The following is a 24,826-nucleotide window of genomic DNA, read 5'->3' on the forward strand; positions in this document are numbered from 1 at the left end:
AGCCAGTGCTTGTTATTCAGCATTTAGATTGCTTCTTTGACTAAAGCAGGTCATTGGGAAGCCCACTTAAACTCTCTGTGACTCAGTTACTCATCTGTGAAATGGAATAAGAAGAACATCTACCTTCTAAGGCTATTGTGAGGATTAAATGAGATAAAACCTGAAAGGCACTTAGGAGGTACCAAGCCCTTGATATTTGAACTAGCGTTTGTTGCTGTTGTTGCTTTCATTCCTAAAAGCAGACTGTTCCTTGGGGCTCACACCCGGGCTGTGGGGAACCTGTGCCCAGGAAAGACCTGAGCCTCTGGCTTCCAGGGGAGGCAATTATTTTTTGCTTTCTGAACTTGCAGCTGCAGCACTAGATTTTAAGCCAGGGCTTTTGACCCTGGTGGAGCCGAAGCATGTGATCTCTCAGAGTCTCCAGGCAGGGGTCTGGGTGGGCAGGTCTCTGTTCGTTGCTGAGGCTGAGGTGGGAATGCAGCCAGGGGCCAATGGCCATCAAACACTCATCAGAACCCAACAATCTGAAGTCCAGGGAGGAGTGTCCTACAGGTGTGAACACAGTGGTGTGTAAGCACCTGGGCTTTAGAGACAGAGTTCAAGGACTGGCTCTGCTACTTGGTAGCTGTGTGATTTTGAGCAGGTGGCTTAACCACTCTGGGTCTCAGCTTTCTCGCCCGTAAAATGAGGATAACACCACTTACCTAGGAGTAAGACTATAAGGATAAAGGCTTAAGGACTGTAAGGATAAAAGTTTCATTATTTAATGAAGCTGTGGAATTTGGAGCATAGTAGATGCCCAAGAAATGTTAGTCCTCACTGCCGGATAAACTATGATCTAGGAGAAGTAGGAAAAGGGAATTACCATTCTACAAGTGCTTACCGTGCATCAGGGACCGTGGAGGTGCTTAAACTCATCATCTCAATGACCCCAAGATTCTGCTGCAGTCCTAGGGCTGGAACACACATTTATCTGACACACACACCTCTACCTCTGCTCCTGGGATCAATGGTTGGTTTCCCTCTGCTCCTAGGATCAATGGTTGGTTTCCCTCTGCTGGTCCTCCCTGGCTTCCTGTCCATTATGGTGATGCTTTCTCTGTAGTGGACAATGAGAAAGATAGGATGATCTGAAAATGTCAGGGGCTCACCATTGGACTTCCTCCGTTTCTGTTAACTCACCTTTAAACTTGAGATCTTGGCTGGACTTCCTGGAGTATTATTTGCAGGCAGGCAGGGGATATGTTAGGATCCAGCTCTGTCAGATTGGAAATGGTTAAGCAGCTTGCCTGGGGTCACATAATGAGTTCCGGGACCAGAGCCCCGCTTTCCTAAGATTCTCCCTTCTACTTTCACATGAAGTCAAGTTCTCTGGAAGCAGAACCTGAGACAGGTTTTTTAAAAAATTTTTATTGAAATGTAGTTGATTTGCAATGTTGTGTTAATTTCTGCTGTAAAGTGACTCAGTTATACATATATATATATATTTTCATATTCTTTTCCATTATGGCTTATCACAGGATATTGAATATAGTTCCATGTGCTATACAGTAGGACCTTGTTGTTTATCCAATTCTATATATAATAGTTTGCATCTGCTAATCCCAAACTCCCAATACTTCCCTCCCCCACCCCGCTCCCCCTTGGCAACCACAGATCTGTTCTCTGTGAGTCCGTTTTTGTTCCTTAGATATGTTCATTTGTGTCATATTTTAGATGCCACATATGAGTGATATCATATGGTATTTCTCTTTCTCTTTCTGACTTATTCGCTTAGTATGATAATCTCTAGGTCCATCCATGATGCTGCAAATGGCATTATTTCCTTCTTTCTTATGGCTGAGTGATATTCCATTGTATATATATACCACATCTCCTTTATCCATTCATCTGTCAATGGACACTTAGGCTGTTTCCATGTCTTGGCTATTGTAGGTAGTGCTGCTGTGAACACTTGGGTGTATGTATCTTTTCAAATTAGAGCTTTGTCCGGATATATGCCCAGGAGTAGAACTGCTGGATCATATGGTAACTCTTATTTTTAGTTTTTTGAAGAACCTCCATACTGTTTTCCATAGTGGCTGCACCAATTTATATTCCTATCAACAGTGTAAGAGGGTCCCCTTGTCAGTTAGTCATGGCCCTGGGCTGCTCCCTGGGGTGGGGGTAGCTTCCTAGATATCTCTGGGCAAGGCAGCTGCTCTCTTTGGCTGAGGGCAATGCTCTGTAAAATGGGGCTACCATAAGCCCCTAGTTGCTAACACTCCTGGAGGCTGGGGGTGGGGTGGGAGCACCACCTGTAAAGGGCATCAACAATTTCTGCTATACCCGCTCACCTCCACCTGCATCTCCACCCCCAGCTGAGATGTGGACCCATGACCTTCTTTCTCTGGGCTGTTACTCCAGTTGTTCAAATAGCCTTGATTACTCAGGCTTCCCTCTCCAGGCCCAGGCTGCTTGACCGGGGCAAGGAGCCCATCCCGGGATGTTACACTGTGAGAAGCCTGGGTGGCAAAGCTGAAATAACCAATGCTGTCCAGGGTGGCTTCTGGCCTGGAGGGACAGAGCTGGGTGGTTTCCATGGGGCGGCCAGCCAGTGAGTTTGGACTTTGCAGGCAGAATTTTAATAGGAAATGAGCTCCCGGTATGCCTGGCTGAATGCAGGAGAGGGTGGGCAAGCCACGTTCTGCCTTGAGGGCAGCAGAATTTGGAGATCAGAGATCCTGGGAGGGGACAGTGTATTCCTTGTCCCAGCTCTCCCCCTCCACCCACCTCCTGGGATCCTCCAAGGTCAGTGCTGCCTCTCTGCCTTAAAGCAGGAGGCGAGGCAATCAAATGAACTGTTCGGCTGTCCAGACCAAGGGCAGCTGAGGACGCTCATTACCGGGAACTGAGGCTCTCGGCACCAGCAGAGGCCAGGGGTCCCCAAGGGGCCCAGGGCAGCCTCATTCAGCTCTTGACACAGGCAATAATGAGACGTTAAGGTTCTTTTCAGCAGATTTCCTTCACAACAGGAGTCATCTCTCCTTTCTTTCTGTTTTCAAAGTGGAAACAATGAAATGGTCATATTAATCTGGGAAGATTATGTTAACCACCCAGGAGCAGATGAAATGGCTTTTCTCTAAGGGGCCTTTCCTTCCCTGTGTCCAACCATCAGCCCCCCCGATCCCCGGCCTCACGCACACGAAGATTTAATAATTGCACTGGCTGTAGAATAGGAAAGAGAATTCTCTCCCTGTTCACCTCCCAACTACTCATCTATTCAGCTTCCTAGGAAAAAAGACTGTGTTGTACCAAGACCTTCACAGAAATCAGAACCCACTGGACACAGTGACCTACCTTCTAAGGCTTTTTAAAAAAATAAATTAAATGTGATCTCCATGGTCTCTTTCCCCTTATTCTTTTTAGAGATTTATTTATTATTTATTTATTTATATTATTTTTTTTTTGGCTGTGTTGGGTCTTAGTTGCGGCATGCGGGATCTTTTGTTGCACCGCGCGGGCCCTTCATTGTGGTGCACAGGCTTCTGCCTAGCTGTCGCGGTGAGTTTTCTCTTCTCTGGTTGTGGAGCTCAGGCTCCAGGGCGCGTGGGCTCTGTGGTTGTGGCGCGCGGGTTCCAGAACACGTGGGATCTGTAGTTTGCGGCACGCAGGTTCTCTAGTTGAGGCGCGTGAGCTCAGTAGTTGTGGCGCATGTGCTTAGTTGCCCCACGGCATGTGGGATCTTAGTTCCCTGACCACGGATCGAACCCGCATCCCCTGCATTGCAAGGCGGATTCTTTACCACGGGACCACCAGGGAAGTCCCTCTTTCCCCTTATTCTTTGCTTAGACCTGGGCGAGAGGGAAGGAGGGGAAGTTCAGAAAGGACATAAGCTTGGCTGAGTTCAGCTAAACTTAGTGTTGATGGAGACTCATTCACGCATTCAACAAATATTTATTAAGTGCCTTCTATGTGCCAGGCGCTATGCTGGGTATTGGACCTTAAGCAGAGAACAAAACAAAGAGTTCTGCAAGAGGCTTACCTTTTAGCAGGGAGATTCTAACCGTGATGGTGCTGTTTTCACAAGCTGTGATTTATGTTTGTGATGATCTCCTGGTCACTGTGTAGAGCATGGACTGAAGTGGGCCAAGGGCAGAAGCAGAGAGACCGGTGAAGAGGCTCCTGTAGTAAGCCAGGCCGGGATAGTAGTGGTTTGGATCAGCATAGTAGCAATTTTGGCACAGAACATTGGGAAGATTCTGGATCTATTATGACGGTGAAGCCAGCATGACTTTCTGATGGCTTGGGTGTAGGGTATTAAAAAGAAAGCAAGCCAGGGATGACTCTGGCATTTGGGAGCTAAAAACTCTGAGATGTGGGTTTGTTTTCTTTTTTACCTGACCAAGTCCAAGTTGACTAGTACATGAGTCAGATGACTTCCTCTAGTAGAAAGACCCTGGATTGGAGTTAAGAGCTCTGACCCTCCCTCCTGGATATGTGGTCTTGCATCAACAATGAATGGGAGGAACACAGATTAAAGGGAGGAAGTTCTTCCCTCTGATCCATTTCTGCCACGAGGGAGCTGTGACAGTTTCCCTCTTGGGGCCTGAAAGTCCCCATCTGGAAAGCGGAGAAGCTGGATGAAGTTCCGTTTCTTCTCTGTATCCCCCAGAGTGCTTGGCATAGACCAGGGACCTGAGAAATAAAGGGTGATTGAATAACTGTTTGCATGATGTCCTTTCTGGGTTGTTGTTTTCCAGGAGCACTGGGCTTCTACCATGACTGACACCGTGTTCAGCAACAGCTCTAGCCGTTGGATGTGTCCCAGTGACCGACCCCAGCAATCAAAGTAAGTTGCTGGGTGTTCCTGGGAGTTGTTTGCTTTGGGGCAATGAGGTCCTGATCTACACTTGAAGGAGGAGAGGAATAGCAAGGAAAGAAATTTCCCTCCCTGGGGTGGAGGAAAAAGAACCTAGTGGGAGTTTGTCGTGGAAACGTCACTGATTTTACTTCTTTGCAAGGTTGGAGTAACAAGATTAAATTCTGAGCTCCATGCCCTAAATGAGAGGTGGCTTGGTGGAATGGAAACAGCACTGACCTGTTGGTTAGAATCAGACTTGGTTCTGGTTCTAGATCTGAGCTACTCTGGGTGAATCTCTTTCCCTTCTTTGGGCCTTGGTTTCCTCATCAATCAAATAAGGAAGTTGGACTAGATCAGAGATTGCAAAGTGGCAGGCCACCAGCAGACTCTGACTTGCAGAAATGTGTTTTTTATTTTTTATTTTTGGCCTGATCATTTAAAACTTGGGAAATTTCACATAAAATAACTTCACATACTCTTTCTAGTAACTATTATACCTGATTCAGTGATGTGCTGGATCTGTACCATGGTGGTTCCTTAGAGCTGATGTTAAATTTTCAGGAATTTTGCAAGTCAGCTGTTAAACAGGGCCAGTATTAAAAATTAAGTTGTATAGTTTTACAATTAAATTATATTAAACACAAAGGTGGTGTATACTTAGCGTTAATCACTTCTTAATTTTTTTTAACATCTTTATTGGAGTATAATTGCTTTACACTGGTGTGTTAGTTTCTGCTTTATAACAAAGTGAATCAGCTATACGTAGACATATATCCCCATATCTCCTCCCTCTTGTGTCTCCCTCCCATCCTCCCTATCCCACCCCTCTGGGTGGTCACGAAGCACCGAGCTGATCTCCCTGTGCTGCTTCCCACTAGCTATCTATTTTACATTTGGTAGTGTATATATGTCCATGCCACTCTCTCATTTCATCCCAGCTTACCCTTCCCCCTCCTCGTGTCCTCAAGTCCATTCTCTATGTCTGTGTCTTTATTCCTGTTCTGCCCCTATCACTTCTTAATTATTTTACTATGTTTTGTTATTCTCTATGTTATTTGTGCCTATAATACCTGTATGGTGAAATACTATATAATAGTACGCTACTGCATGTTTCCTCCCAGTTCTGCATTTAGTGACATCATATAGGTACTCGAAATCAGCCACAGTGGGGCTTTTTCTCCAGAGGTTCAACTGTTAAACCACTGCGTGAAGACCTTTACAACCTAAGTCTATTGTTTATCTATACCTGCAGATTTTCACTCAAAGATCTTGTTTTTTAAACACTTGGTAATTTTTTATTGTGAGCTCAATCTGTGAGAATCCTGGGGATCTACCATGGGAATATTTTGTTCAGAGAGATTTGCACTTGCTTCTGCCAGGAATCAGGTGTGCTGCTCACCCAGGATGTGACCTGAGCTCCCTTAGAGGGTCCTGGCTCAAAGTGGGGGTCTCAGATTCAGCTTCCTCACCTTGTTAGGAGCTCAGAGTCAGCCTCTGGAACATAATGCTGGCATTTACATTGGCTTACTGCTCACAGCTCCCTGTTCTGGATTCAGTTTGCTGGGTTTTCTTTTTCTTCTTTAAAAAATTGCCTCATAAAGGTATAATTGATTTACCTCCAACAGTACACATTTAAAGTACAGTTTGATCATTTTTACGCATATGTGCATATTCATTCCCCTTTGCAGCCTCTCCTTTCTTCCCCTCCCTCTCCCCACCCATCCCTAAGTAATTACTAATCTTCTTTCTGTAACTATAAATTAGTTTGCATTTTTTGGAATTTCTATAAATGGAATCATTCAGTATGTACTCCTTTTTTGAGAGATGTCTTCTTTCACTTGGCATAATTATCTCATGATCCATCCATATTGTTTTTCATATCAATAGTTTATTCCTTTTTATTGCTAAATAGTATTTCATTGTGTGGATATACCACAATTTGTTTATCCGTTCACCTATTGATGAACATTTGGGTTGTTTCCAGTTTTGGGCTAGTACAAATAAAATTTGTATAAACATATACTTTCATTTCTCTTGAGTAAATACCTAGGAGTAGAATGTTTCAGTGGTATGTATAGTAGGTGTATGTTAAACTTTTTTAAAAACTGCCAAACTGTTTTCCAAATTGGTTGTACCACTTTAAATTTCCACCAGAAGTGTACAAGAGTTCCATCTCTCTTCCTCCTCACCAACACTTGATATGATTAGTCTTTTGCATTTTAACCATTCTAATGTGTGCATAGTGGTATTAGTTTTATGATTTTAATTTGCACTTCCCTAATGACTAATGATGTTGAATGTCTTCTTTTGTAATTTTGCCATTCGTATAACCTCTTTATTAAAGTGTCTGTTCAAATACTTTGTCCATTTAAAAATTGGGTCATTTATCTTCTTGTTATTAAGTTTTCTAAGCTTTTTTTCATGTGTTGTAGATAAAAGTCCTCTGCTGGAGACATATTTTGCACATATTTTTCTTGGTCTGTGACTTGCATTTTCTTTTTCAAAACAGAGTCTTGAAGAGGAAAAGTTTTTTATTTTGATGAAGTCTGTTTTGTTTATTTGTTTCGAAGTAGGGAGGGTTGTTGGAGAATTCCCTTATTTTCTAGCAATCTTAGGGTCTTTTGGAATATTTAGTGCACTCATATTCTTGAAGCAAAAGTCCCTGTCTATTTACTACTTCTACCTAAAACCTCCTCTAGTTCTACAAGTTTTATAGTTTTGAAGACATTATTGAACTCTGTTGGTTTCCTTTTTGAAAGGAAACTTGTAGTTTCCAAGCCCTTCCCGTGATGTCCTCTTGAAGCCAACCTTACTTGGCAGACAATATTCTATCAGCCAAAAATTGTCTCTGTAAGATAAACAGTTGCCTGAAGGTGAATGGGGTAAAATATTTATTTTATTTAAGAAATGTCAGTTAATTAAAACCCCATACATCAGAGTTTACTTTAGTCAATATGAAGCCAAACAATTTGCCTTACCATTAAATTAGAAGTATTCAAACAGTCTGGATGCAGTTTCATTAAAGTGCTTCTGGGCTCCTTTGAAACATGTTGGCATTCTGAATGCATCCGGCTGGCTTGATTGCTACTGCATTTACTTCAGATGTTAAAATTATTTTCCAATAAATGCTAATGGGTGAATTATAGTCATCACACATGCTGTCTAGTCTGCAGCAGTGATGATGTGCTAATGCAGACACTTCAAATGTCTTTCTCCAGTAAATTAAGAAATCTAGTCTTAATTAACTGCTGGCTATAGCCAGATACACTTTACTGCCTTTGTGATTTCTCTCAGTCTCCTTGAATCTAACGATGGTGTTTGGAACACAGTTGTGGTTGTGTTTGAAAGAAGTGAATGTATCTGTTTCTTGCATTGGTAGGACAGGGCTTCAGCTGTCTATGCTGGGGATACATGCGGAGAAATGCTGGTCTCCGACAGTTGATACTTCTCTATAGTATTCAAGTCTGCAAGCCTGAGAGTGCCAGAGATCAGAGGTGGAAACTGAGGCACAAAGAGGAGATGTGACCTGCCTATGGTAGCATGTCTAGTAAGTGGAGAGGCTTGTCACCTTTTTAGAATGGAAGGACTTGCTTCCCCAAACTGGGGCACTGCGAGTTCTGCTTTTGGATGATCCAGTCACGGTTCAGGGCTCATTGCCTACCTCAGTGTGCTCCTTATCCCCCAGTGTTTGAAACAACAGAAACCAAGAATGATGGTGGCCCTGTTGTCTTTAAGTGATTCCTTTTTAGTGCCAAAAAACATTATTCAAATACATAAATGATCAGATTGGTTAATTAAAAAGCTGAACTGATTGGTCATTTTAATCAAGGCTGTGGCTCATACAACCCTACAGTGCTGCAGCCTTGTTTTAGATGTGCTGGAATAAGATAATAAGACTGATAACAAATGGTTGCGGTTGTGGCATCCAGACAGTCTTGATATTGTTAAGAGATTTTTTTCCCCTAACTTTATTCATTTTGTTCTTTCTCTCCTTTCTTTGCCTTCCTTCAGTGATAAAGAACAGTGAGTATTTTGTAATACTTTTATTTTTCTACAGACTGAATTTTATCTCTTTTCTGATTGAAGTGGCTTGTCCCTAAAGAGAGATGGTTCAAAAAGGAACTAGCATGTTTCACATATCTAAAAACAAATTCAAGTTGTTAAGAAAAACACATACCCCTCTTGAGAAAGAAAAATATGAAATTTCAAAAAAAAATCTTGATAAAAGGTTGGAAAATATTCCTTAGGAGAGCCCTCAATTTAATTTTTGTTAGCAATTAGTAGGATTCAGCAAGCTTATTAACCACCCTGTACCTCTGTTTCTGCAACATTTTGCCTGGGAACACTGTTTTTAGATAAAGAAAATGGTGACTCAAATGACTACTCTCATTAATCAAAGATGATGGTGAGCAGAACAGAGCTTGTGGGAAGTTATGTGCTGTACACATGGTCTCTGTCACCTCATGGAAGGTCAGCCTGATTTCCCAGTGAAATGCCTTTGACTCAGAGGTCCTATCTTTGCTCATAACTTTTGTTTTAAATTGGATTCATTTCCTAAATATGCATGACAGATTGGATGCTGGGTCCAACAAATGAACAGTCAGGCTGCAAAGCAGATGGGGCTTTGGTTGTGTGTACACATTGGGAAACTATGGGAGGTCATTTTTACCTTCCCCTTGATGGGGAAGTTTCAACAGAGCCACAGCCAGAACGCTGAGTCTAGCCTCAGAACACCCAGGTCTGAGTCCTGCTCTGGGACTCAATGTCAGTGTGGCCTTGGGGCACTGCCCTTCACCTCCTTGAGCCCTGGCCATAATGTGGATATGTTAACCGTGCCCTTCCACCTTCACTGGGAGGTGGTATGGTCAAATGAGATGCATGGGAAAGCTTTGTAAACCGTAAAGCACCAAAATCAGAGAAAGGTGTGGATCACAACCTTGCTTTACCCTTGTGTGTATTTTATATATGTATACCTTGTATGTATACATTGTGTGTGCATGCATATATGTGTGGTGTGTGTTCTACAGTCTGTGTGTTGGCTGGTAAGATTCTGGTCTTTTTATGAATATTGTGAGCATATCATTCAGACATGCTAGGGAGAGATGCTGAGATGTGCGATTATAAATATGAACATCACAAGAGAGAAGTTCATGACTTCAGAGGGTCCCACGTGCTTCAGGCTTCCTGAATGCCGAAAGCTGAAAGGTAGGGTGTATGTCCATCCTCCTTCCCTCCCTCCTTCATCCTCTCCCTCCTCTCCTCTCCTCTTCCCTTTCCTTTCTCCCTCCCTCCCTTCCTTCCTTCATTAACAAACACATATCATGCACCGTGCTAAGCACCAAGAATACAAGGTTAGCCAAAGTCTGAGTGGATGTCTTTGTTTGTTTACAAACAAAGAAATAGTCAGTCACCAACAAATACACTTTATAGTGCTAGAAGCTATAATAGCAGAATCACAGGGCCCAAGGGAGCACAATGATGGGCACCTAACCAGACTTTGGGGTCATGATGGGAGAGCTTCCTGGAAGAAGTAATGTGTAAGCTGAGACCATGTAAAGGAGGTACAAGATAGAGAAGAGACAGAGGAGTTCCAGGTAAGGGAACAGCATGTGCAAAGTCCAAATAGGAGAGAGAGCATGGGATTTTAGAAAAGCTGAATGGCACTCAGTCTGGCTTAAAAGATTACCAGGAGCCCGAGATCCCCTCAGCTTTCTGAAGGGAGTCGGGGAACCACAGCATCCTTTCGACACCCTCTTTAGTCTGTTAGGTGTAAATTTCATCCAAAAGGGCCTTTTTACCAGCAGGGCTTATGTAAAATGTTTTGTGGTGTGGATGCCCCTCCTTCCACACACACCCCCCCTTCAGGATTCATTAAAATCTCATTCACTGAGCTGTAAAGAGACTTCCTGCTGGCACCTGCTTCTGTCGGCATCCTGGGGGAAGGGAGGGGATAAGAAGAAAGGAAAGAAAAAGGATTAATTTTCTGCACACCACCACTGTTTAATGCTTCAGAGCCTTCGTGCCCTGACAGCATTTCCATCATCCCACTCCTTTTGGGAGTTATAATATATTAATAGAGACATCCGGTGGGGATTTATTACGTGACTGTTGTGTGCATGAAATGAAGAATCAAGGTGGGAGGCAGGAAGGAGCTGGGAATCTGCCCTTAGCAGTATTTTAGGGGGAAACATCTGTGAGGGGCTTCCACCTGCAGTCAGGACTAATTTCCTTTTGTGTTAGAGGCCACTGGTGCTGGTTTGTTGGGAGAGTTCCTTCTGACCATCTCTAGATGCACCTAAACAAGTACATTCAGGTCACAAATGAAGCACGTCCAGAATGCTGGTGTCTCGAGCCTCTGACCATATTCTCCCCACACAAGAGAATTTCTTGGGAATTCTCTTCCCTCTTCTGAGTGTCAAGCATCTACAAGATGAGGTCAACTGCAGTGATCTTTAGAGTTCTGTTAGCAGCAAAATTCTTTCTTTGAATACTATTTTATTCAGAAGCTAAATATATGAAGAGTGGTGATGGATAAAGACCTGTCATGGCTGAAAGTATTAAACATACCACGGTGCAACTGTAAGTTAAAATAATACCAAACTGTAAAGTAAATGTAGGGAGTTTAACAAGCTTCACTTTTTTGTTGCCACAGTAGATAGTGTATCAGTTATCTTTTGCTGTGTAACAAACCACCTTAAAACTCAGTGGGATAGAAAAATGATGATTTATTATCAGGGACCTGGGCTCAGCTGGTGGCTCTGCTGATCTTGGCTGGGCTTGCTCACGTATCAAAGGGTTGTCTGATCTAGGATGGCTGTGGCTGGAATGCCTCAGCTCTGATCCACATGCCTCTCATCCTCCAACAGGCGGTCCTGAGCTTTTTGTCATGGTGATGACAGAGAGTAAGAGAGTAAGTAGAAACACACAAGGCTTTTGCAGGCTTAGCCCCGGATGGCACAACATCTCTCCCCTGTGTTTTATTGGCCAAACTAAGCCTTAAGTCCAAGCAGGATTCAAGGGGTAGGGAGAAAGACCCTGACTTTTTGGTGAGATCAATTTCAAAGTCACATGGGAAAGGGCATGGATACTTAGAAGGGTGAAGTATTGAGGTCACCAATGTAATAAACTGTATCTCATGATTTTATTAAACATCAAATATTATATTCTTAAAAATTTTTTTTCTCTCACTCTCTTTTTTTTTAAACTGGCATCCTTGCTTTGCTAGTGTTGGGAACCCAGCATTGCCATCTGGGCTGAAATGAGGATGGAGGGCCTGGTTCCCTGCCCACTCTGTCCGTCTACGGCCCACTCACCTGCAGCCCTTTGAGATCCCTCCAGGGAACTACAGACAATAGTTTGAAAACCATGGCTTAGACAATTTGGGGAAATAGGAGGCAGGTGCCCTTCAATGATTCTCCAGGAAGCATTGTCCTAGGTATGTGAATGAGAGCAGAGATGGGCCATCCCTCTTCGCCCTGTCTCAGCCGGTAAGCCAGGGGTCTCTCCTCATGCAGCTACTGAGGGTCAGGAGTAGCCTCTGAAGGTCCCCGCAGGAAACAGACATGAAATCATTCCCACTTAACAGATCTGGAAACTGACATTCAGAGTGGCTCAGGGCCCTAGTACACACTGCTAATAAGCCACAGGTCCAGGATTCCAATCTTAAACCCCGCTAGGTCAAGGAGGGCTCAAGTTGGTACACAGTAGACCCTCTGGGTATTTACTGGACTGGATACAATGCTCTGAGTAACTTGTCAAAGGAAGCAACACTTTGGTCTCCACCTTTGGTTTTTAACAAGATCCCAACACTGGACTCTGGTCTTAAGGATGTGGAGCTGGAATCCTGTGCCCAGAGGCCCTTGGCAAGGGTGCCACCATCCTGTCCCAGGAGCATTCTCAAGGCCCCCGTGCTCACAGTGTTCTCCAGCCCAGGAGAGGCCCAGACAAGCCCATTCTCTCCCTTGAGAGCAAAGGCTTTGGTTTGAAAAACCATCTTGTTTCCCTCTGTTTACTTTTGGGATTAAAACATGAAAATCCACAGGAGGCTTTCGAATCCCCACTGAGACTGATCAGTGACATTTTCAAACACTAGATGAACTGTTTTTCAACTGCGTGTTTTCGAGCAGAGGATGGGAGTCTGCGGAGGTGCCGGCAGCCTCTAGCAGGCCTTCTGCTCATCTGCAGATGGAGACAAGTATCCTAGGCAGGCCTCTTTTGGACCCCCATTCCTGCTTATCTTTCTGCAGTCGTGCATTTCCTGTGCGTTCTGATCCCAGCGAGTTGTGTGGTGGGGTGAGAGGCATTGGCTTCAGGTCTGACCCATGGCTGACCGTACCCATGAGCAGATTGTGAGCTGTGGGAATGTGCCCTTGAAAGGGTCTCCACTGGGTATGAGGCCCAGCGTCTCACCTGTGCTCTGTCTTGGTCACTGAGCTACTTTATAGAGGCAGGAAATAAATGGAGGGGGCGATCAGAAGAGAATGAAGGAAGAAAAGAAGGGATGAAGGAAGGAAGAATAGGGGCAGTTGAGGCATCCATTTCCACAGAAAACCAGAGGGACCTGGGGAGGTGGCTGGATGAGGTTATAACTAAGGCTCTTTGGGAAGGATGGGTGGTCTTCATTTTGCAGGAGTCCAATGTATCCTTTACAGTTCATGGGAAGAAACATCGGGCTGAGGGATATTAGCACACTGTAAGGAAGATCTTTCCAACAGAACGGCATAGACTCCTAATGAGAGAGTGAGGTCTTCATCACGGGGAGCATTCAAGCAAGGCTGGAAAGACCCCTGTAGGGAGGCTGTGCCAGATGGACTTTCAGGTGATCCTCAATGGGCCTCCCCTCCTGGTGTTCATGCCTTTGTGTAACCTCCTCGCCTTGAGTGCGTGCAGGACCTGGGATGTGTTTCTAACCTATAGAATACGACAAACGGGGTGGAACATCACCCTTGTGATTACATCATGTTATATAAGACCCTGTCTCATTTGACCGGAGCTTGAGAGTCACCTTGTATACTTGATGAAGGAAGTGGCCCACAGGATGAAGTTGGAGAAGTCTGCTTGGTTAGGAATTGCAGGCTGCCTCCAAGACATGGAGGTGACTTCCTGCTATTAGCCAACAAAAAGCTGGGGTCCTAGGTCACATGGCTGCCAGGAAATGAATTCTGCCAATAACTCAAATTTGCCTGGAGGCTGATTCTTCCCCCAGAAAGGCTCAAGATGAGAACCCAACCCAGCTGACAACTGATTGCAGCCTTGTGAGATGCTGAGCAGAGGACCCAGCTAAGCTGTGCCTGGACTTCTGACATGGAAACTGTGAGATAATAAATGTGTGTTGTGTAAAGCCCCTAAGTTTGTAATAACTTGTTATGTAACAATCGAAAATGAACACAGACACCATCAATGGGGCTTTGTGCCACCCTGTCTCTATCCTCCAGCTGGGCTGATTTTTCCAGTTATCTAATGCTGCAGAACAAATCATATCAAACGTAGTGGCTTAAACAACAGAAACTACTTACTACTTCTTGCAGTTTTTGTTGGTAGATATTTGAGAGTGGCTTGGCTGGGTGGGTCTGGCACAGTTGTAGTCTTCTGTCAGCTGGGGCTGCAGCCATACAAGGGCTCGACAAGGGCTAGAGGATCACACAGCTGGCACGTTTGGTGCTGGCTATTGGCAGGGGGCCTCAGTTCCTCTCCACACGGGCCTCTCCACAGGGATGTTTGAGTGTCCTCATGACATGGCATGTGACTTCCCCTAGACTGCATGACCCAAGACACCAAGGCAGAAGTTGCAATGTCTTTCGTGACCTAGCCTTGGAAGTCACCCACTGTCACTTCCATTGTATTTATCTGGTCACACAGGACCAGCTGGGATTCAGTGTGGGAGGGGATGACACAGGGAGGGTGTGAATACCAGGAGGTAGAGATCCTTGGCGAGCCATCTTGTAGGCTGGCTACCATATTGATCTTCCTTCACCTCCTCAGGCACACTGCCCACTCTCTCAACTCCAGGGCTTTGCAAAGACCATTTCTCTGTCAGGCTCAGTTTCTTCCTCTGCCTTCTTCTCACCAGCTCTAGTTTATCTCTGAGGTCTCAGTAGGAGCCAGCCATACCTTTCTGCAGCCTGGAGCTTATGTAATTTAGGAGAGCCCTCTTCAAAGTAAAGAAGACAAAAATATCTCTCTTTTACAAAATTTTCACGACAGATGAGCATTACGAGGCCTCTTCCCAGGGCGTTGGAAGGTGCCTGTGCTAACAAAGGATCCCAAATTTAAGCTCCACCAGCATCACAGTAAATCCTTTTCAGGGTCTCAGAGTAGATGTCACTCCTTCAGGGTGCTCTCCTTGGTCCCCTAGAATAAGTGACTTCTGTTGCTTCAGTCTTGCTGTGGGTCACACTTATAATCAGACATTTATCGTCCCGTTTGGCCATAAGGTATTGTGTCTTACTCAAAAACTCTTTCTGTGCTTACTCTCAGACACTATTCTAAATGCTATCGGTATAATAGTGACCCAGACCCAGACAAGGTCCCTGTCCTCCTGGAATCCTGCGTTCAGGTTGGGGGAGAGAGGCAACAAACAGGTACACAACAAACTTCTTTTAAAAGATAATTTCAGTTAGTGATGGATACAAGTGAACCTGGGCAATGAGAGCTCAAGGAAGACCTCTCTGAAAGGCTGACGTTTGAGCTGAGACCTGAATGATGAGAAGGGGGAAATCTGGGGAGATAAGTAATCCTGGAAGCCGGGACAGAAAGTGCAAAGGCCCTGAAACAAAAACAAGGTTTCAGTGTTCAAGATTGAGCAGAGAGGCCAGTACAGCTGGAGTGTAGTGAGAGGGGGCGAAAAAGATGGAGTGTCAGGTAAAGCACAGATGAGGTAGGACTTTGCAGATGGGCAAGAAACTGAGTTTTACTTTTATTAAGGTAAAATTCACTTAACATGCAATTAACTGTTTTAAAGTGCACACTTCAGTGGCATTTAGCACATTCACCACATTGTGCAACCACCACCTCTGTGTAGTCCTGGGTTTTATTCTAAATCAATGAGAAGCCATTGGAGGGTTTGGGGAAGGGGATTTGAGTATGTTTAGCATTTGTTCATCCCCAGAGGCCCCTGATCCAAGGCAGGATGTGTTTCCACCAGGATTTCCCCAGGCTACCCCTTCTTCCCTTTCTCGCAGCAAGACTTGCCCCCAAGACATCTGCTTCCATTGCTTTCAAACTCTTCCTTCTGTGCTCTTCTGAACAAACCAGCTAAGGTGGGAGGGTGGAAGAAGAGGCAGGAGCAGGGAGGAAGATGGGGCCTTTAATTTCCAACTTGGAGTGTCCAAAGGCAATTTCATGCCTGCTGACATGATTAGAGCAGTGGAAGTAATAGAGGCTGGCAGCTAATGGGGTGCTGGCCCCAGGGGATTCATAATTACTGATTTTTCCCTCAACAGGGACAAGAGTTTCTAGTGGCGTTGAACCCTGCATTCCACTTGGGCGGTGCACCTCAGTGCCGTGGGGTGTGGACCATGTTACTAGTGGAGAGGATGATACTTTGCCATAGACCACAGCGTTAGCTCTCTACCCAGCAGCCTCTGATCCTCTGCAGCGTTCAGTTCTCTCCGTACTGTGGAGGTTAAGTGTGCAGGCTGCCCAGGTCCGAATTCCACCTCTGCCACTTCCCAGCCATGTGACCTTGGGCAAGTGGTCTAATGTCTCCTCACCAGAAAATAGACAATAACAGTCCTGCCTTGTGGAAGTGTCGTGAGGATTAAATGAGATAATGTGGGCATCCAGTAGGTGCTACATCAGTATTTGCTTTTTTATTTTAAAAAAAAGATCAAGGAAAGCACAGGATGGAACTCAAAATGCTATAGGAGCTTTGGAGGCAGGAGAGCTAGATGTTTATGTGAAATCAAGAGATTTTTATAAAACTAGTTGACCACTAGTTTAAACTTTTTTTTTAAGGACTCTGTGGCCTACACCAAATGTATTTGTGCCAGACAGGGGCTGGCGTCAACCTGGGATCCAGGGCTTCAGACCAGCCTCCCAGAATTGTTTCCACTCCTGCTGTAGAAGTCTACTATTTAGATTCTTTTCCTGAGAACACCATTATCCTCCAGGTTTCCATGAACTTCCTGCAGATGCTACTTCCAGAGTGTCTGCCATGTGCTAAGCACTTAATTAACTCATCAGAACCTTATGAGGGAGGTATGTGTGTCCTGTTGTACAGATGAGCAAACTGAGGCTCTGAGAGATTAGATTCTTTTGCCCAGGGTCTCCCAGCAGGGATTTGAACTGAAGTTTACCAGACTCCAGGAGCTAGGGCCTAACCACCACTCTGCAACTGCTGACTTTGTCTGCAGCCTCATACCTTCCTATATTACCTTTCAGGCTACAGACAGGATGGTCCGTTCACCCCAGTGGTCAGCCAGACAGACAGAGGAAGCAGGAAGAGCTGACAGATGAAGAGAAGGAAATCATCAACAGGGTGATTGCTCGTGCTGAGAAGATGGAAGAGATGGAGCAGGAACGAATCGGGTGAGGCCTGATGCTTCCCATCCATTCTGAGAGCCAGTGAGGGCCGGGAGGCTATGCTGCTCGGGGCGGGTGTGCTGTGGTGGGGCAGGGCTGCCTGCGGGGTTTGTGATCTGTGATGTGCCAAGCCACCCACTCAGGCAGAGCTGGAATCCTTGGTGCATGAGCTGGGAGAGCTGAAAGACAGAAAAGAGAACAGGGGAGAGAGTGGGCTGGGCGTTGGCTGGGGAGGGGCTTCTGGACTGGGGGTGCATTAAAGATGGAGAAGGGGGGATCTTCTGAGAGGGGGATGGGAGATTGTCTCTGAAGGCTGGAGACGTGTGTGTGAGCACAGGTGTCATACCCATTCCAGCTGCATAGGGATATGTTTTAGAGACATTGGCCATGCAGATGCCAGAACGATAGCTGAGGGTGAGGTAAGGGGAGGAAGTGTATGTCAAAGAGACAGTACGTGAAAGAGAGAGCACATCTGAAACGAATTATATGAGAGAATTGGAGAAATCCATCCTGAAGGGAGGCCAGCATGAGAGCGAGGTAGCAGAGGTTGGGTCTGGACTCTAAGAACCCAGCTTCCATCCCAGCTCCCCCGCTTGCCGGCTGTGGATCCTGGGCCATGTTGCTTCACCCTCTGAGCTTCAGTTTGCTCACTTGTAGAATGGGAGAAATAAAATGAATAGTCCCACAGGATTGTTGTAAGGAGTAAGTGAAATGACGCTTGTATGGTTCCTGGACCAGGCCTGGTCATACTTCATGTTTAATGAATGGTAGGAGGAAGGGAAAAAGTGGGGTTTGGAGGGCAGAGGTAACAAAAAACATGTATGGGATGTAAGAAGGTGTGTGTGTCAGAGCATCAGTGAGCTAGGACAGTGTTAGAGAGAGAGGGAGGGCTCTGTGTGTGGACTTGGGAAGGGTGGAGTGGGGAAGTGAGAGGGGAGGAGTGTCTGGGAGAAGAGGAGAGTGAGCGTATGTATGGGGGGGGCGGCTCTTGGTGTGGGTGGAAACTTCCACTGCCAGGATGCAGGGAGGCCACCAAGGGGTCCTCTAAGACTGAACCTCAAATGGGAAATGGGAGGAGCTGCTGAGATGCCACCCCCTCCCCAAACCTTTCTTCCAAGGGGCAGCCTTTGCCAACTGCTTACAACTGGTTTGGGCACTGGGGTGCCCTTTCATCTCCCTACCCAGCCACTCAGTGGGAGGTTAACAAGATTCTTGGATGGAAAATGATGCTGTGAACACACAGGAAATGGGTGCCTTTGATTGGAGCCTCTGTAGATCATTTTATTCAGAGTGGACTGGGGAGATCAGAGGTGCCATTGACAAATGACAAATAACCTGGCACAGGCGGAGTCAGCTTTGTGCTCGGCCCTCCGTCAGGTTCCTCAGTAGGTTGCTAAAGGGATGGGTCTTGAGGGGTCTGCGTATAGGCTTGAGTTTTTATTTTGCTTTTTGAAAGATACATCAGGATTGAGGAGTTGTCCAGGCGGGAGGTCTGTGAGCATGTGAGTATGTGAGTGTGGGAGTGTGTGTATATGTGTTCACTTCAACCAACAAGGAGCCTCAGCCTTGCAGGAAGGAAGAATATAGATGTTAAATTCTTGCTTGGAAGCAAGAACTTCCAGCCTTTTTCCTGCGGAGCACTTTCCACTAGCCAACTTTGAATTTTATACATCGATTATATCTCTCTCCCCATTAGATTGTAAGATTCCTGAGTGTAGAGATTTTTGCCTGTTTTGTTTGCCACAGAATCCCCAGTCCTAGTACATAGTAGGTGTTCAGTAAAATATTTGGTGAGTGAGTGAGTGAACATGGTACAATACTGCCCCCCAATTTCTTTCTGCATCTCCTGTGACCAAGAGGCTGGAGACCTTAGAATGTTGTAGTCCAGGGTCCATATTCCCAGGGAAGACACTATGATTGGCTGCCTTATGTTTATATCAGATTCTGTCCCTGTTAACTGTGGCCAGAGGTGCTGGCTATATTGTGCAAGCGTGGCCACTAGGCTGCCTTGGGGTGTAAAGTTAAGGGGATCTCTATGGACTGAGCGGATTCTGGCTTGAACATTCTAGAACAGGGCTGATGGGTTCCCTGCCTTGTCCCCCATGTCCTGCCACATTGCCTGACCTGGTGACATGGTGGGAGAGCACAGTGGTTAATCCCTGGGAACCCAGAGTCAGAGAGACCTGGCTTCAAATTCCAGCTCTGCCACTTACTCCCTGTGTGACCTTAGATAAGGCACTTTACCTCCGCCTCAGTTTCCTCAGCTGAAAAATGGGGATAACATTAGCACACATGTCTTGGGGAGGGTTTAATTCACATGCAAAGGATTATCGTAGTGCCTGGCACAGAGCGCATGCTCAGTTAATGGTGACAATCATTAATGACAAATTTGCTGAGGAAACTTGTTTTTTTACACTGGCCCAGGTCTCCATTCTAGAATCATGCCCGAGACTCCTCTTTGGCAAGCCCCTGGCTTCCCCTGAAGGAGATTTCAGAGCCTTCCAGGGAAGCTGGGGCCAAGCCCTTGGTGACAGAGTGTCCCTTTGCCGAGAGAGTATGTTTTCTGCCAGAAAGGGGAGGATAGTCCTAGAAAATTCTGGCTGAAGCCGTCCCCCCCCACCACTCCCTTCCAGCTGCCAGCCCTTGCTGGTAGCATCGCCAGAGGCAAGCCCATGCTATTTGTGTCTTATGACCTTGAACCTGCCCTCATTCCCGTTTTACTCACACGTCCCTGGGAGAGGATCAGAGTGAAGTCAGATGAAAGGAGAGAGACACATCAGACACAGATCGAGGCTGAAAACGGGGCACCATCAGGGCTCCCCCTCCAGAACCTGAGGCTCAATTAATGAGCCTTGGGGGCTTCAGTTCCCCATTTGTCCAATGAGGCGGGTCAGTCTGAGTCTCAGGATCCTTCCTGATCCGACTCTACAGTATTTGGGGGTGTCTGGTGGAGGACCGTGTACCCTGTTGTTGGCTGCACCTCTCAGAGCAAATGAGCTCCTTCTGGCTCTTCTAACTGTTAAAACTGCAGATGTAGCTGTGTCCCCTTCTGGGTCTAGACACCAGCTCTGTGATGCTGAGTTTTCTTTTCTATTACCGAACAGTCATCTGGGAGACACGTGAAGTCATCGTTTACGTAATAAACAATCATTATAAATGGGTACCATTTATTGATTGAGCACTTACTATGTGCCACACATCAAACCTAAAAACTTCATATGGATTTAACTCATTAACTGCTCCTCTCAACCCTATCAAGTAGGTGCTATTTTGCAGGTGAGGAAACTGAGGCTTAGAAAGGTTAGGTCACTTGTCCGAGGTTACACAGAGCTAAGATATATGTCCCTGTCTGGCTGACTCTCAGAACTATGTTCTAAACTATTAGGTGTCTTTCCTGAAGGCGTGGCCTCAAATTCTTAGACTTTGCAGGACATGGAAATTTTTAAAGCTCAGGTTTGGAGGGGACATTTGGGGAGCTAGAAGCTAGAATCCCTTCTGTGCTGGCCCAGTGATTCCTTCCCAGTGATCTTATTAACCTGTTTGTACCTCCAGAGCTGCCAGAGCTGGTCTCTATGGTCCTAAGGCCATGGAGAGTTCCCTGGGAGAATCACCCTAAGTCATCCCAGGAGGTGCTGCCTCCCTGGGGCAGTTTTGTTAGAGTTTGCTGCCCCAGGGAGCACCAGATGATGCAGTGGACCAGAGTTGGTTCTTACCTTGGAGCCTCTGCTTTTGCCCAAGGTGTTGTCTAAACCTTCACTGAGTGGTAACTCAGCCCACAACCAAGCTTTGCTCTCTTCAGCACCCCCAGAAGGAAAGATGATGGTCAGAAGGGAAACTCATTAAAGAGCCTCATTTTGCCCCACATTCCTTATTCAACGCTAAGTGGGATCTCAGAATTTATTTTGCGTGACCTGACTGCTGTAGACTTTCTATACTAGTTAGGACACTTGGCTTGCAAGAAAAAGAATTAATTCCAGCTAGGTTGTTTCAGTTATCTTACACTGCGTAACAAACCACCCAAAACTTACTGACTACAAGCATCAATAGTATACTCTTTTTCATAATTCTGTGGGTTAAGAATTTAGGCAGGGCTCTGCTAGGTTGATTTTTGCTCCATGTGGCATAGCCTGGGGTCACTCACTCAACTGCATTCAGTGGGTGGCTGGGTTGGACTGGAAGGGCCAGGAAAGCTCCAATCCTTTGTCTGTGCCTCTGCACTCTGCATGGCCCCTCTCTCTCCACAGAATCTTTCCTTATTCAGTAGTCTGGCCCGAGCTCTTTTACATGGCCGCTGACTCCCAGGAGAGCAAGGATGGAAGTCTCCAGGATTCTTAACAGCTAGGTCTAGAACTGGTAGGGCATCACTCCACTGCAGTCTATTGGAGAGGAGAAACAGATCCCATCTCTTCCTGGAAGAATGACTTATGCATCCAGGGAAGGAAGATGTTAATGGTGGTCATCTTTGGAGACTCTACCCCATTAGGCAAAAGGGGAATTTAATATAAGGATTCAGAGGTATCTCAAGGGATCCAAGGGCAGGAACACAGCCTAATCTCATGAAAGGTCTGCTTCTCATCCCACATCTTAGAAAATATAATCTCATACTATACCTTCCTAGTTGTTATATTTCTTCTTAGTCCTAATTCCAAATTCCCGGGGAAGGAACTCTGATTGGTCCAGGTCACCCTGAGTGCCACCCCTCATCCAGTCAGCTGTGGCCAGAGGTGCCAGGCTATACAAACAAGGCTGCTGAGTGCTACTCCAGAGAGTGCAAAGGGCCTTTGTAAATTGAACAGACACCCAGGGGGTGTCCACAGGACTTTTAAAACATATTAAATATGGAACTAAACATTTGTCTGGGGAAATATGTGTGTGCGGGTTTTGTTTTTGTTTTGTTTCCCAGTGGTAGGTTCCTCCATGTCTTTATCATATTTCTATCCAGAGCCTCTCAAAGGCATTTACTCATATATTCTGCCCACAAGGGGACAGGCAGCTTGGTGGCTTCCATTCGAGGTCAACATCCCTCAACAGATGGGCCCAAAGAAGTAATTAGGATTTGTCATTAACCTTGGTGTCCAGACACTGTGATGGAGGAGGAAGTGAAAGAGATACAGAGAGACCTGTCGTTGACAGAATCTGTTGGATTGCTATCACCTCCCCATCCCAGTTCCACCATCCCCTCTAGTTTTGGCACAGAATTTTTCCAAAACGTGGACAAGGGGGAGAAGTGAGTAATAATGCTTGGAATTTGCTACATCTAATTAGGTAGGCATCTTTTCTGTGGTTTGGCAAGCTGACAATAGACCAGGTCATAGTCTCCTCTTTCTAAAGGAAGACTCCCCTACCGCCCTGCCACTTTTTTTTTTTTTTTTTTTGACTTGGAGTCCTAGACATTCTGTGGGTAGAACTCAGGGGTTCTGGGACATCCTGATATTATAGACATAGTTATCCATGTGTCTGTGTGCTTTTTTTTTTTAATAAATTTATTTTTTTAAATTTTACTTTTGGCTGCGTTGGGTCTTCGTTGCTGCACGCGAGCTTTTCTCTAGTGGCGAGTGGGGGCTACTCTTCATTGTGGTGCACGGGCTTCTCATTGCGGTGGCTTCTCTTATTGCGGAGCTTGGGCTTTAGGTGTGCGGGCTTCAGTAGTTGTGGCTCGCGGGCTCTAGAGCGCAGGCTCAGTAGTTGTGGTGCACGGGCTTAGTTGCTCCGTGGCTGTGGGATCTTCCCAGACCAGGGCTTGAACACGTGTCCCCTGCATTGGCAGGTGGATTCCTAACCACTGCGCCACCAGGGAAGTCCCTGTGTGCATTTTTAAGAAAAAATATTCATAGATTTCATCAGGTTTGGGGGGACTCTGAACCCCCCCCATGTTGAGAACCACTGAGTAGTACCTCAGTTTTCTCAGGGATTGGGTCGATGCCTTCTAATGTCCATCCAGCCTTAATAATTTATGGAATCTGTTTGCACAAAATGAAAATGAAGTCTTCTTAATTCCTTAAGCAGCCCAGTGCCTGGCATAAAAGAGAAAACAAATGAATACATATTGGATGAATTCTAAACTGAGCTAACTAAGCCTCTCATTGAATGTTTTTAACCTCAGGGTTTCCCGGACCTTATCTATAAAATGGGGAGTTGGACCATGTGGTCTCCAAGTCCTTCTAGCCCAAGGTTCCTGAACCTTGGCACTGTTTACATTTGGGGACATAATTCTTTGTGGTGGGTGCTGTCCTGTGCACCATAGGATTTTTTAGCAGCATCTCTGGCTCCCACCAACTCGGTGCCTGTAGTAACCGGGGCTGTTACTAAGCTGTGACAACCCAAAATGTCTCCAGACACCGCCACATGCCCCCTGAGGGGCAAAATCACCCCCTGTTGAGAACCACGGCTCTAGCCTTTTTGTTGAGTGGCTCAAGAAAAGAAGAAACAAATGAGAATTTCCCTGCAACCACACTCAACTTCTAGAGAAATAATAATAGCCCACCCTTACAAAGCACCATGTGTTGGCACTGTACTCAAAGCTTTATGTAGATTCATCTATGTAACCCTCACAACAACCCTATGCATTAAGCCGCATTATTATCATTCCCATTTTACAGATGAGACAACTGAGGCCCAGAGTGGTTAAGCAACTTGCCCAGGGTCACACAGTTAATAAGCAATACAAATGGGATAACAAACCCAGGCTGGCTGGCTTCAGGATTAGAGTCCTATTCTGCTATTCTATAGAAAGATAAACATTTATAGCCAAGCATTGTATTAGGAACTTTCTAATATGTTGTATTTCCTTTAATCCCTATTATGTTCTCTCAGAGAGACAGACTATTGTCTTTGCTTCACAGATGAGGTTATTGAAGTTCATGGAGGTTAAGACACTTGCCCAGGGACACACAGCTTTTACATGGCCAAACCAGACTTTTAATCTGTCTTTCCACATTATCCTATTGCCTTTTGGCAGTGCGGGTTGGGATGGCAATTGACAAATTACTTCAGAGTTTCAGGGAAGTCAATAATTTACAGGGTGTCTCACATATTCACTCAGATTAATTGGTTCAGTCTCATACTTCTTCCTACCATAGGACAGTTCACCCATCTCCACCACAATGACCCTTGTCCCCTGTGGGCCTCAGCAGCACATTCTCTCAACTCTACTTTCCACAACAGAAAAGGGCAGGTGGAGGGGTTAGAAAGAGCCCCAACTATAAGCACTGAAATGAAACAAAGGCTTCATTCTTCCAAAGCGGGTAACAGCGTCTGGGTAGCTAGACCTAGCCTCCGATCCCATCTCTGCCACTTGCCAGCTGTGTGCCTTTGGTAAGTGACTCCCTGTCAGTGTGCCTCGGTTTCCCCATCTGTAAAATGGGAGTGAATAATAGAACTGACCTCACAGGTTGTATGACTTAAGGAAAACAATGCACATGGAATGCTTAGCACAGCTCCTGATAACTGTTGCTATTATTG

The 24,826-nt window shown here is 45.6% G+C and overlaps 1 protein-coding gene across 3 annotated transcripts in view; it reads left to right on the forward strand.

The window, feature by feature from the left end:
* The first annotated feature begins 4,747 nt into the window (after positions 1-4,747).
* Positions 4,748-24,826, forward strand: part of RPH3A (rabphilin 3A) — a 61,441-nt gene continuing 41,362 nt past the window's right edge. Inside the window, exons 1-3 of one of the 3 annotated variants that reach the window (XM_007104649.2) lie at positions 4,748-4,831; positions 8,855-8,866; positions 17,225-17,371. In XM_007104649.2, coding sequence (XP_007104711.2) covers positions 4,761-4,831; positions 8,855-8,866; positions 17,225-17,371 — 230 coding nt within the window. In that variant the 5' untranslated portion in view covers positions 4,748-4,760. The remainder of the gene's footprint in view (positions 4,832-8,854; positions 8,867-17,224; positions 17,372-24,826) is intronic. The other 2 variants (XM_024120960.1, XM_007104650.2) reach the window with 2 other exon arrangements.

The sequence above is a fragment of the Physeter macrocephalus genome, chromosome 19 (genome assembly GCF_002837175.3).
Source record: "Physeter macrocephalus isolate SW-GA chromosome 19, ASM283717v5, whole genome shotgun sequence".
In the NCBI taxonomy this organism is placed as follows: Eukaryota; Metazoa; Chordata; class Mammalia; order Artiodactyla; family Physeteridae; genus Physeter; species Physeter macrocephalus.